At 38.2% G+C, this 14,553-nt stretch overlaps 1 protein-coding gene across 12 annotated transcripts in view; it reads right to left on the bottom strand.

Moving 5' to 3' along the window:
• map7d3 (MAP7 domain containing 3) overlaps positions 1 to 13,089 on the bottom strand; it is a 28,968-nt gene extending 15,879 nt beyond the window's left edge. For all 12 annotated transcript variants that reach the window (XM_084950328.1, XM_084950338.1, XM_084950363.1 and 9 more), the window contains exons 1-4: positions 12,964 to 13,089; positions 1,061 to 1,162; positions 645 to 725; positions 189 to 352 (exon numbers count right to left, since the gene is read on the bottom strand). In XM_084950328.1, the coding sequence (XP_084806454.1) occupies positions 189 to 352; positions 645 to 725; positions 1,061 to 1,162; positions 12,964 to 13,009 (393 nt within the window). In that variant the 5' untranslated portion in view covers positions 13,010 to 13,089. The remainder of the gene's footprint in view (positions 1 to 188; positions 353 to 644; positions 726 to 1,060; positions 1,163 to 12,963) is intronic.
• Positions 13,090 to 14,553: the final 1,464 nt, after the last annotated feature.

The raw sequence follows: 14,553 nt of genomic DNA, 5'->3' as shown, positions 1-14,553 counted from the left end.
TGTAGCTTTCATAACTGTATTACAATTCACGGGCAACTGTGCAGTGATGGTCCTTTAAAAATATGAAGAAAAACAGTGTAAGCTGTGTTTTTATGTAAATTAGTCTTTTAGTCACAAATGTCAGCTGAGCAGCAGTGAGCGCTGCTGAGTAGATCACATTACTCTGCTTCCACCCGTGTTGAAGCTACCTTTTCTTCTTCCTGTTTCTGCTTCCTCTTCTGCTCCACAGCCAATCTTTTCTGCTCCTCCTTCCTTCGCTGTTCCTCAACCTTTTTCTGACGCTCTTCCATCTGACGTTCCACTTGCAGCTTGGCCTTGCGCTCCCGCTCCATGATCTGAGATTCTCGTAAAGCTGGCAATATGAGCATGAAGTACAAAGAAATCACTCGTCAGTATGTTGTTGTTGGTTTTTTTGTTGTTTTTTGTATTTGTACTGAATTAACATATTAGTAAGACCAAACTAAGTAAATGAAAGATTTCTATTGGTGGGTTGCAGCTAACAGCTATATCCAATTGTTAGGTATTTTTGTTTAAAATGAATAAAACCATTGCTCATTTAATAAACTCAATATCAGATTATTTGAGTATTATTGTAGTTCTTTGGCTAAAATATCTTAATCCCAAAACTGGGGTTATCCTCTTACCCTGTTGTCTCTCTGCCTCCTCACGTCTCTCTTTTGCCACCCGCAGTCTGTCGTCTGTTCTAAGTGTGGCACCGTCAAGTACTGCAGGCACACGTGCATATGTGGTTTATAGGTAAAGCATGTGCATGAATACTTACACATATAACTTGATGGTGGATTACAATGCAGCATAGCGTAACAAAGGCTTTGTATCAGGCAGGCAGATGTGTGCATGTGACTCATTAATGAGCTTTGTCAACTGTTACGGTAATAAGGTGATGACTAAGATTTACCTGCATTAAGCCACACTGAGAGGATGGCAGAAAAGGATTGGGAGTTGCATCTAATGTTTCAGATTATGGACGACAATAACCTCACGAGAGGGTAATATCTGTAATAACCAGTTTGATTCTGTGTCAAGATGTAGTGTCATTTACCTGGCCTGCACCCCTGAGGTTTAGCTGGTGTGTTATTTGTAGGTCCTGGGCTGTTTCCCGCCAAGCTGCGCCTTTCCTCGGCTTGTGCCTGTGCAGCTGCAGCTGAATGAGAGAACAAACAAGTCCTTTTACACAGCTTGTTCAAGGCAGGAATAATGTGCCACTATTTTGCCTATTCTGCATAAAGTGTATGCAAGGCAGAAAGAGGTAGCAATGCAACACTGTTGCGCTTTTAAAGCCAACAGTAGACACAGTAACAGCACCGATCTGATGTCTGCATAAAAGGTAGACCCACAATGTCGTGTTATACTTCCACCATCTCTGATTCTACATTGAGAATTGTGGGAGAATTATGCTGGTGTGGTGAGATTTGGACCGAATAAGTGCATCGTTCACTACCATTTTAAAGATGGCCTTTTACAAAAGGCAGTGGCCACTTTTAATCTGTCATTTCCAGTTTGGATCATGCGTATAAAAACTCCAGATTCAGAAATTCAAATGATTTGATTTGTATCAATTAGGGCTGCCACGATTAGTCGACTAGTCACGAATACGTCGACGATTTTGATTGTCGACGCGTCGTTTGAAGCTTTGTAAGATCCCAGAAGACGCAGGAATAAGTAGTAGGATTTAAGAGTGTAATAACGGACTGAAACAGAAGATGGCAGCACTGCATGTAAAACCCCGAAGAAGAAGAAGCTGTGTTCCAGAATTCATAGCGCAGCCCAGCTCACTTTACAACAATGGTGGCAGCTAGTTAGTTTTAATATTACTCTTATTATTCTTTCTGGGTCACAAAATAAACGTTTAACATGTTTTCAGGCGAGAATGTAGCTGTGTAAACCTCAAATATCTGCTCAGTTTATCAAGACACCACATATTTTCAAAAGCGCGCCGACGTTTTTGGAGACGTCTGTTACCCACTAGCTCGATAGCTAGCCGGGGCAAGGCTCACTAGAGCCCGTGAGAACACCGGACTCCCAGTAGATCGTTTTCAAACCCACTGCCGTCTTTCGCTACTCAGGTTAAATATATATAAGTCACTTAGGCTACGTCCACACGTGCCCGGGTATTTTTGAAAACGCAGATTTTTCTATGCATTTGCACCTTTCGTCCACACTTAAAGGACGTTTTCGGTCACTGAAAACTGAGATTTCTAAAAACGCCTGCCAGGGTGGATATTTTCGAAAACTCAGTTTTTGCATTTACGTGTGGACGAGAAAAACTGAGAAAATGCAGCGTCAAAGGTGTGCGCCTTTTTTGACGTCACACTGTGCGCCACGTTATTGTTTCGGTGAAATGAATTTCTACAATACTGTTACTGTTACTTGTACTCTCTGCAGTGTTTAAATGCTTACATATACACACACAGTTACTGTCCCTCCACACATACAACTTGGTTCTGCTTCTATGCCCCATCTTTGTTTACTATTTCCCGCAGAGGCTTCTAGACTTCTGATTGGCCAACATTTCTACATGGTTAGGAATATATCGCCACCTGTTGCTTTGGCATGTTCCTAGCAGCGTTTTCCTTCATTTCTGCGTTTACGTGTGGGCGGGATTATTTTTTAAAACGAAAACGGAAAATCTCCGTTTTCAAAAATAACCGTGTACGTGTGGACGTAGCCTTAGAGAACTTCAAAATGTTATTGTTTGGCTTTTTTTTAGTATTTTATTTGTTCCTGAGTAAATCGGTTTGGCTGAGATTAAAGTTATAGTTTTTACACAGCTGAATAAACGTCAAGAAGACAACTGGTTATCAGAAGTGTGAGATGCTCGAGAATATACTCCGGTGTCCTGTTATATTTTAGATAGCAAGGAGTTTATTAAACTTCACCGAAACAATCTGCAAATTTCATTAAAATTTAATAAACTATCATCTTCTCTTTATTTTTAGTTAGCACATACCTTAAACACTTAAAGCTGTAAGCTAATGATAGTTATATAAGAGCAGATGCTGCTGGTGCAATAAGCTGTACGCTTTACGTCCAATGGATGCATGATCTGATTAGTCGACTAATCGTAAAAATAATCGGTGACTAGTTGACTACCAAAATAATCGTTTGTGGCAGCTAGGGCTGGGCTATATCATACCGTTCACAGTAATACCGGTGTAATTTTGGGCAACGATAGGAAAATGAAATATCGCGATAGAATGTGGGTAAAACGCGCATGCGCAGTGCCTATGTTTACATACGCACATGGCGGTGACGCAGAATGAGAAGAGCGAAAGTGGATCGTTGAATGAAACGGATGAACCAGAATTGGTTTGTAAAAATGCTGCAACTTCAGTGGTGTGGAACTGGTTTAGCTTTCGTCCGTCAGATACACAACAAAGCACTATTTTTGGTAGCGCATGCTAGCGGGCCGTCGTTATTACCATGTTGTTTGGAAAATACGGCACACTTAAAATCAATCCTTTGATTTTTCTGAAAATCGACAGTGCCCCTTATAATCCCGTGTGCCTTATGTATGAATTCTGGTTGTGTTTACTGACCTCAGAACGATTTTATGTCGTACACGGCGCTCAAAAATCTGTCAAATGTTTTAGTACAACTTTGCTAAGCTACTAACCTGCACCGCTTGATGGATTGTCTGAGCATTACGGCTATTGTAGGCAGGAGCCTCGTGTGCTTCAACAGAATATTACCTCTTTTTAAGTTTTGTGGATATTATACATGGTTATGCTGAGGACATGTCGGCCAATTTCCACTGGAAATGCCTTTTGGTTAAACTGTCAGCAAGCAATTTGCACTGTTACATTTTTTTTATAACTTTAATGCACATAAAAAACAGCTGCTTGATTAAGTGAAAATACATTGATGGGGTTTTTTGCACTAATAAAGTTGTGGAGTTGTAAAGTATTTTGTCTAGTGTCAATTATATCGTCAGTTATATCGTTATCGCAAATTTTCAAATGTATATCGTGATAAATATTTTTGGTCATATCGCCCTGCTCTAGTGTCAGCCCTAGTATCAGTGTGATGAGGGACCAAAAGACTAATGTTATACAAATTGTATTTGTTTCCATGACACACACAAAGAAAAAAAACAAACAAAAAAAACCCCACACTTGTATTCCTAATCACTTATCCAGCAACAGGAAACTCTGGACATGTCAGCAGTACCTTGCAGGGAATACAGCTTCCACTGGTAAACATCCAAATGTTTGTTAAATACCAGTTACGTTTTGGCTAAGATTTGGCACTTATCTCTCAAAAGATGTTCAGATAACAGAACAGTTTTTGGTTGCTTTGTCTTAGTCTGTTCGGAGGTCTACTTTAGGTGGCAAAGGGTCCTTGGCCAAGACATTGATCTAAAAGTTGAGCTTGATGGCATGCAAGCACCTTACAAGGGGGCAATACTAAGGCCCAAAGCACAGCAAGTTCAGTCTGTTTAAAACATTAGTTCAAACCAAAACAAAAAGAATAAGTTGTTTTTTGTTCTGTTTTGTTTGCTTTCCATATGAATGGTAAATCTGGAGAGATCTAATAGATCTGAAGTTATACAACAATCCAGTTATTCAACCATGTTTGTGGTCAGCTGTGTAGTTATTCATACAGTGCTTTCTGTGACAAGCTTCAATGATAAAGTAGAATAAAGCCCTTGTTAGCTTCCTGGTATACAGCATGTGCGCCCACAGGTGTACAAAAATTCTTTTTTTTTTTTTTTTTATTATATTTTTATTGAAGAAAAAAAAAAGGGACTTGTTACAATAAAGTGCATTGACATTATTTAGTCAAAAAAAGAAAAAAAACAACCTTCTTCTTAGTCCTTTTGTTTTACATTCTGATAGCAAAAAAAAAAAATTAACTCGTTGGCTTGACAGTGTGTTACATAATGCAGCATGTTTAACTTATTTACAAAGACTACATTAGGTACATATTATGAAGTTGAGTGTACAAAATTTCATATAAAAATATCCAGAAAACATAAAACCAACTGATGACTAATTTCCACATGTAACCAAAAGCACAATCATTGCTTTAACAGTTGATGTGCGTGCAGTCTGTCCTATAAAAAGTCTAACTCCAAGAGAAGATTAGCTCTCCCATCAAACTATCGCAGGGTCAATAGTCCTTTCTTCAGCCAAAACTATTCATAAAAAAAAAGTATGGTTAAAGGACAGAAAGTCAGGAAGGAAGCACATGAAGGACATGATCAAGCTTTATGAGCTGTGGCATCAGTTACCAGTTTCTTCCCTTCTTGTTGGCATTATATAAATGCTGACAAAGAGCAAAATGATAGTCAGTCCTGTGACTGTGAAAGCATCTCACTGTCTCCACTGCAACTAAGCAATCCTATTGTTAATCTTAAAAATATATATTTTCTATTATGAAAACAACTTTTCATATGCTTTTTAAAAAAGATCCAGAAAAGACTCTCTCTCCAGGTTTATCTCTCCACAAGCAATTTATCTCATATGACTAATGTCATAACAAAGTTAAAATGCTGGAGATATTAAGAAAGCTCTGGAGATTTCTTGTTGCAAAGGAGCTCCTTAAGTACTAACAAACTGGGACCTTATAAAAATGATTGTCCAAGTGGTGCAATAGGATAAATAGAGCCAATAATTGTTTAAGGAAGCAGCACTGTTGTCGCACAAAGGTATTCTAAGTGACTGAAGAAAAAATGTTCCTGATCTTGTTAGACTGCTCATGCGAAAAGTATAGTACTTTTTCTTTGAATTAAAAAAAACAAAAAAACAATGATACCATCAAGCAAATCCAGTATTTATTTTCCCATGTTAACATGAATCATGAGTCCTTATTCTAAATCTATTTTCATTTAGTTGGTGGATAAAGCAAGATGCTGGTCTTTACTGTCTTCTATGTATTACAAATAGTAATTTAAACGCACAATTTTTCAATTATTAACTGCAGGCTGCTACCCAGATGAATGCATGGGTTGAGGAACCCATTGTCAAGTTTAATGCTACTCAGATTGCTTCACACTCAAAACTTCCATGACTGAATCACTGGGATGTTTGTAAACAGCAGTTACAAGGTGCACTGCCCGTCCTACACAGAGCTTTGCAAACCTACGTCTACATGCTGTAGCCATCATGTGGCGTACTGTCAAAATACTTGGAACAACCAGTAATGTGGGCTACTCTCAGTTGTCTTTGTGCTGTTGTTGGCCCTGTTGTTTAACCCTATGCTGCTGAGAAGACAGAAATCATAAGATACAATGAACTATTCGGTACTGATACTGAAGTAAAACTGGTTGTTAAAAAAGAATGAAAACTGTCCCCTGCACCCATTATCTGTGCTTTCCATGTGTTCTTTTTTTATCTTTGATGTGTTTTTGCTTTTCTTCCTCTTTGTGATCAACTCAGCTATTATTCTCTTTCCGGTTTTAGACAACTTTTGAACCAATCAGCATTTAAGCTATGCAAAGCATCATCATGACAGGCTACGCACCAGCACCTCAAACAGTCTATGCTCACTGAATTCTCACAACCCTCATAATCCCACATTATTTGCCACCAGGGTAACATATACTATAGACAGCTTTAAAAGAAGCAGCCCCAGAGAGATTGAATTTAAGAAAACAAAGCTTTTTACCAGTTGCTATGAGCAAACCACTCACCCACCATAGACACGGAATGGTTTTCCGAGTGTAGCATGTTCTCCTTGTATAGAAATCAACTCTACAAGTATTACCTTACTCTGTAAGGCAGAGAAGACAATGGACCCGTCTTACACAATGCAACAGTGCCAAATTTAGCAGTAAGAACTGTTGACTTACTAGACATTGTTTACCCCAGTGAAGCAAAGGAAATTAGACCTGTCAGGTTAACTATTCATGCACCAATTATCCAAACGGCAACCTCAATGCTCTCCAGTCAGAGACGTTTATGAAGGGTCGAAGTGTGCAGCTGGTTCTCAGATGTTTACAAGTCACTTCACTTTTGTACTCAGACTCTCCTCTTCATTCCATTTGGAGAAGTCAATAAATGACGAAAGATTTGACTGCACTTTAAACAGTTTTGCTGACACACAACACGTAGCAGATTACTCGTAAATAGACAGAGGATTCATAAATTACTTATCAGTCACTATTTTATTTTGTCATTGGGCAACAAATACTTGGCAATCATACAATACCACAAGAAATACAGTAATAGAAAATCTTTATTAAAGTTATAGGAGTTTACATTATACGTTTGGTTACTAGTGTCTAAAATATGGATGACTGGACACTGATGAAACCTCTATAACTCTACAATCAACATATTTTTCCCTATTAGAGTGAAAAATCAGAAAAAAACCATGGGGTACAACGTCACAAGATAACTGATATTAAGTTACAGACAGCAAGGATAGGTGAAGTGCTTCTCATTCATGCTTATGCCTGTATCAAGGATCATACTGACTCAGAAATTAGATGAGTCATAGCTACAACAAAGAGAAACAAACCAAGCCTGAAGACTCACTCAGGACCCAGTGTCAAATCATATCAAATTTGTAATTTGCAATTTAAAGTGTTTTTATTAACAGTTAATGAAATGGTGGTGATATAACAAACTGGATAAACTGGATAGAATAAGGATACGTTTATAAAGCGGGTGATGAAATGCTATATTTATATAAAACAATGTAAACAATTTAGCTGCTAATCCAAGCATGAAGTTTGACCTTGGTAATTCTGTAGTAAGTTTCACACTTCAAGATTGTAATTTCAGGAAACTGTATTGTCTGCGAAGAGGGAAGTATGACAGAAAGTGCAAACTGAGGAGGCAGCAGCTGTTAAGCTAAAAAAAAGAAGTATACTAGTGTGTAGCATAATAACCTGTAAAATCAATTTTTACTGGGTTTTTGGCTTCCACAGTCACAGTAGTAGTGACTGTAGTTTTAAGGAATAAGCAAAATATATATAAATACAACCAAGCAAGAGATGCATCTTGGAATAAAATGAGACAAATCTCTGCTATCAGACACATTCATGTGTTGATTAAAGTGCTTTCATGAGATGGCGAGAAGAGACACTGTTTTCCCAACAGACCTCAAGAGAGCCAGGTGTGCTCATAGAAATGAAAAGAGCCAATCAGAGGCACTCACTCATCCCTCCATCACTATGGAGATTTGCACACATTAACATACATCATTCCTGCTACACCACGACTCAGCAAAACCTTAAAGACATGAGACGAAGCATGTTTTTTTTCCTGGCTCAGAATGTGAGGCAGTAAAAGCAGTCGCCCCGTGACGAGTCTGCATTGGGTTACAGAAATATTTGCATGATATTTCTGAACCCATCTAAATGGATGGCACATAAATCCTACATAACCAAGTAAGCTACTGGACTCATCTTTAGCACTCATTGTCAAAGTATAACTATCATCATTATTATCATTATCATTATTATTATCATCATTCTTATTATTGTAATACATGAGTATTGATGGCAATCAACAAACATGTAAATAACTTGATTAAAATATTTTTGGAGTCCTTCTTGTAAGTTTAAACTTTTCTAACAGTCACCAGGGAAGCATTTTAAACATATCGAATCTTGTGAGCCAGGGTTTACAAGCTCATTTAGTCATAGACTCACTTACTTTAATACAAAAGTATATATATATATATATATATATATATATATTTTTTTTTTTTTATTTTTTTTTTTTATTTTATTTTATACACAATCCTCTTTACACTGTCTGAAATGCTTTGTTGTAACTCTTTGAACTTTCAAATCTCTTCGTAATTTGAGAGTTCAAAAACGAGTTAATGTTGATAATGTATCAGTGTTTTCTGGGATGACCATTACCAGGCCAAAACCAGAAGAATGCTGATGAGCTGTCTCAAACGGCACATGCGAGAGATAGAAGCTGTGGATGACTGCTTGTTCAAACTCTGTTTGATAGATTATATATTTTCAGAGTGATTTTTTCCTCAATGGTTTGGAGAGGAATTGATAACTGCAGATGTTCTGAGCAAGAATCACCGGTAGCTGAAAATGTGGGACAAAAAAACAAAACAAAAAGCAACCAACAAGCAAAAAAAATGCAGATAATATTCAATTTCCAAAAACACCAATCATAAAGTCTAAAGTTGTGAATTTTAGCTGGTAATTAATCTAACGCTTAACACTTAGGGGGTGGGGGATAGAGCCTATCCCAGCTGTCAGAAGCAGGATATGCCCTGGATAAATCACCAATCTGTTGCAGGGTTAACACAGACAACCACTCACACTCACACCGGTTAACCGATCCCTATGCATGTCTTTAGACTGTGGGAGAACATGCAAACTCCACACAGAAAGACAACATGCTGGATTCAAACCTTGCTGTGACATAATACTACCAGCCACCACTCCACTGCCTACTCTGTAACATATTAAAAACATTTAATATAAATCTGCACTTCTGTTGTGATGCTGAATCTCTAGCATTAGAAAGAGCAGATATACTTGTCGACTGAATATGATTTGCCTTCTCCTGATGGATTATTATGGCATCAGTAAAGACCACCAGGGGGGCTGATAATGACCCAGCTCTGCAGCCCAAACAAAACATGAAACAGGAAACAGGCCAGTCAGCCTTATATCATAACAGTCTGAGGCAAATGCTAGTTCTCTTAACAACAAGAATACTCATAAGACATGTTTTTACAACTTCCATCACATATTACTATAGTGGACACACAAGAGTCAGATCAGTGGGTCAGGGTTTTCTTTCCATGGTTCCTTTCAACTGCACTCTTTATTGTGTCCTGCAGCATGGTGCAACTAAATAGCTTGCTGCACAGGAAGTGCCTACGTTGCTAAATATAAGGGTGGATTAACATTTGATATTGACTACATGGCCTTGTAATTCCAATTGATCACTATCAGATGCAAATATGCAGGCAAACATAAACCTGAACCACTGATTACTTTATTTTTTTCAATTAATTTTACCCAAAAATTCAGAAAACTATCATGGGTAATATTTGACTGAAAGGTTACCAACACAATGAGCCAACCAACACAAAATTTCAGGATGGATAACACAGCTGATAGATGCTTAAGAAACACGCACGCACAAACACACTAAATCTTCTATGGGATTACCAAGACCTACTCATGTAAAGGTAAGCCCAGGCTATTTGTAGTACCAGCAGGATGATGATGACAACTTTCCAAGAGAGTCTCCTGCTCTAAGTGGACCATTTTGTCTTACACAGAAAAAATAAACATCAACAAATTTAATCATTCTCACATCCACTATTTTTAATAATTATATACTGCTCATATCCTATAGTGTTGTGTTACTTTTCAGTCCTATAGGGTTAAGCTTAAAAAAAAAAAAAGCAGAAAATATAAATATATATTATAAAATAAATATTATACATTCTCTAGATTTCTAATTAAACCCCAAGAAGTACAGCCAAGTCGACCACACTTTAAACTATACAGTTTAGAAGACTTATTGAACCAAAACATTCTTGGTGCCAAGAGTGTGGAACTAATGTTCATGACTATTTGAGGAGTGACTATCCACATCAGCACCATTGATGTGCAGACATTGAAAGCAAAGAGCATGTGTTAGCTTTTTGAAGTCTATACATTTTGTTATTTTTCTCCTTTGATAAGCAAAAATATGTTTATTATTAGATAAATTAATCCATGACTTTTTGTAATTTTTCTGTGGTGGAAGAGCCAAAATCCCTGAATATCTGACATTTACTTGTTGTGTAACATCTCTTGAACCCTTTATTCATGCGTTTGGTCTTTGTTGCTGTGTGTAGGTCGAGAACCATGTTGAAATAAGCTCTGACATGTTGCCCAAAGACACAAAAACTTTCTATTCAAAGACTTTCAAGAGGGGACAATTTGGAAATTTGTCCGTAAGCTATCCCAGCTCACCAAAGCTGGTAGAGAATCTGTCTTTGTGGAGATGGAAATATTAGTGTTAGATAACGTAAAATGAAGTACCAACAATATATAAACATACAAACTAACGCCTCATGAACTAAACTACTCTGGGGTTAGTCTAAGGTTAGTTATAGTCTATACAAATTAGCATGTTTTGCTATTCAAATCATTTGGTACGTGCATACATGAGTGTGGAAAATGTAACACATCCTCTCAGTCATTTTAAGAGGTAAAAATCAAAAGATGGGGCATTTCTGCTACACAACCAGAGTTAAGTGTACAGATCCAAGAAGCTACACATCAAAATTGAGGGTGGTTCATTTCCTCCTTTGGTTAAATCTAACCCAGTTCAGAAATACTTCTCATGCTTTTAATTCTGCTGCAGCATGTGTTAAGCCAGGATCCGGACAACCTTGCAGCGTTACTTGCAGCAGTGTGATCTCGCTTCATAATAGCAGGGTACTTTTCTCCTTTCTCACATTCTTGTGGAAATGACCATGTACATGAGCTAGATTCCTAGCATTATTTTATTATTGTCAGTCCTCCACTTTGACTGAAGGCTGAAGGACTTTTGCTGAAGACATGTTTTAACTCCTCATAAAGCCTAGGACACAAACGCATACCTCTAAACTTGGTAGAAATATTCATTAAAAGAAAAAAACAACAACCAAAAAAACCCGCCACAGAACTGAGGGCCAGACTGAAAACACTGAATGGAAAAATGAAAGAAAACAGGAAGAAGAACGGCACTAAAATGTGATCCATTTGTTGCCAGGAGTAAAACATGCCTACACCCAATCTGGGTATGTAGAAAACCCCCTTTTACGCTAAAACAGTTTTTTTTTTTTTTTTTTTTTTTTTAAAACAGGGGGGAAAAAAAGGCTTGACTGCTCAGCCAGCCATAACAAACCATGCATTGATACAGGCAGATACAAACACAGTAAACATCCACGTCCAAATCTGGATGGGCCTACTGATAGACTTCAGCTTGTACATAGTGCAGTCTCCAAAAGGCCAATGTGCATTTTGCTTAACAGAACAGTGGGCGACACATGGCTGCTGGTCCAACCAAAACTATGGTATCAGTGCATCTAAGCATTTAAGGAAAACAGCTACACAGTCCTGAGAGAGCTCAGGGCTCAGCGTTTGACAGTTTGACAGTGCAGCTTTATCTGAAATTCAGGTCAGACATTGTTATAGTTGCCCTCCCTGGAGCGCTAAGGGGGTTATGCCATATGTCAGCAAATAAGCATGAATGTGGGACAATGAATGTGGGAGAGGGAAGAGATCACTTAACATAAGATAAGATGAGTTTCAAGCAGGAAGCTACAAAACTGCTGATACACTATGAACCGCCTGATCCATGGGTGGAGAAAATAAATTGCCTGCTGGTTTCTGTACTGGGCATCAAATCAGCTCGCCGCTATTACAAAATGCATGACCCGATCAGAAAAAGCTTCCTGACAAAGATCAACAGAAGACCACGTTTGACAGGATTCTCGGAGCGAAGAGCAACGACATCCAAACCAGTACTATTTTTACCAGTTACACAGAAGCTAGCTTAGTTTACAAAGAATTTAGAGGACGCCTATCTACTCCGATATACTCAGATAAAACCACTTTCCTGAACAACGTTATTAATTTGCGTGAAAGGTGACAATGCAGAAGTAGTGGCATATCAACCGGGTCTCAGGCTGCAAGACGTATAGTTGCAGCTTTAGCTGAACGTTAACTGCACGCATTTAACTTACAGCGAGTTAGAACAGTCCATTTGCTTCCCTTAAAAGTTATCAGCACAACCATCAGCTAACAAAATCAACCAAACGTGTAACTTTTAATGTGGGAAGAAGTTGCAGATATTTTCCGCGTCCATACTCGGCTCATAACCGGGCAGCGAGCTAACGTTACTAGCTAGAAAAGCTGACCGCTCAAACAACCCGGTCAGAGGCGGCAGTTGACTGCAAATGTTAAAAAGTGAGTGCAACACCTTAAGACACAAGCGGTTCACAAATAGACACAACTGCCAACATATTTCTTACCCATTTGGGCTCTCAAGCCCTTGAGAGTCGAAGCACCCTCCGCCATTTCTATGAAGTTTTCCTTCTGTGTGTTTTTTTTTTTCTAAAGCAAGGGCGCGTAACCCATCGCAGCCGGTAGGACTCGGACACCACGGGGACGTGGACATCAAAGATAGGGCGAACAAATCAGGATGTCTCACTTTGAACAGTGTCGTAACAAAAAGTGACTTCCGATGTAGTCAGCGATATGCAAGTATCTTTACCACTCTACGTTATTGTACCTAGAAGATAATGAATCTAGTCCTGTTTTCGTCCACTTTGAATATCGTTATGGACCCTATAATATATTTGTTTTAACTCCAACTGCCCTCTTGGCCAAAAAAACCAAACTTTTCTTTTAATGTCAATGACCCAGTTTTAATTTTTAATGTCAATGAAACATTTTAGTGTCAGTGAGACGTTTTACCTGGATAAATGAAGGATATATAAAACTCACTTTGCCAAAAACTGATTACAGGTTCTACCCTGAGACAGGATTGTTGCTTGTGATTCAGAATAACTTGATATAATTCATGACAGATATTTTGGACATATCTTTCATAGATTATATGCCAACACCTCATTTACAACCGTTTAAATACATACTCTAATGAATAATAGCAAGTCAGTTTGAGTCAGAAACAACATTTCTGTTGTAAGATAGAAGCTGAAGTATACAGGTAAAAAGTCGCATTGAAGATAAAAATGTATTTTTTAAGATAAATCCAGAGGACATCAGAGACTGCAACACATATAACATCACAGTTCTATCCAGATCATATCATTGAAATGGGGCAAACTGTTTACCAAACAAAGCTATTAGACGTATAAAGATAATTAAAAAAAACACAGAGAGAGAAACATCGGAAATCACTTGTTGGCACAACAGAACCAACAAAAGAAGAAGGGACACGATATTAAAAATGCTCTGGTAAGGACAACCAATGAGATTGCACGGTAACTTTATAACGTTGATGGTTTTAGAGTTTATTTTCAAAAATAATTATTTAGTGCCTCATCTTTTCACCAGACGATCGTGGTGTGGAGGCGGGGGCTGTGGGGCGCCAATACTTACAGATTACGTTTCCAATTACAGATGCGAGGACGCCACCTAGCGTTCATATGGGTACTTGCTGCATGCTGATAAATGTAAAGTTTATTCACAAGAGCTGGTGAGAATTCCAAGGTATTCAGGTATTAGGTTTTAGAGGCAATAACTAAAATAGCGACCACTCGAATGAAAGAGAAAAAGGCCCCGTTAAGCATAGTTTGTTAATGATGTAGAATATTTTATCCAGGTTTTGGAGTTTCTTGTTGTTTTCAGATTAGAAAAAAAAGACTTCAAACTTGACTGAAGTTGTGTTTACCATTTGCTTTTGAGATGGATTTGGAGAGTAGTGATGGAAAAGATTGAATACTCACCCGAACAAATGCTCCGAAGACTCTGAAGATCTAGAGATCTGGGAAGCTGGTAAGTTGGCAAACTTCTCCCAGTGAGCGAATAACACAATTTCTCAGGGCTCTCAGTTCTTTCACTTACAGTGAACACTGCATCCTCTGTCCTGGTCTGTC

Source organism: Perissodus microlepis, chromosome 2 (genome assembly GCF_051167445.1).
Source record: "Perissodus microlepis isolate ML-2025 ecotype Zambia chromosome 2, ASM5116744v1, whole genome shotgun sequence".
In the NCBI taxonomy this organism is placed as follows: Eukaryota; Metazoa; Chordata; class Actinopteri; order Cichliformes; family Cichlidae; genus Perissodus; species Perissodus microlepis.
Note: the sequence above shows the minus strand (reverse complement) of the source record. Positions and strands in the feature narration are given on the sequence as shown.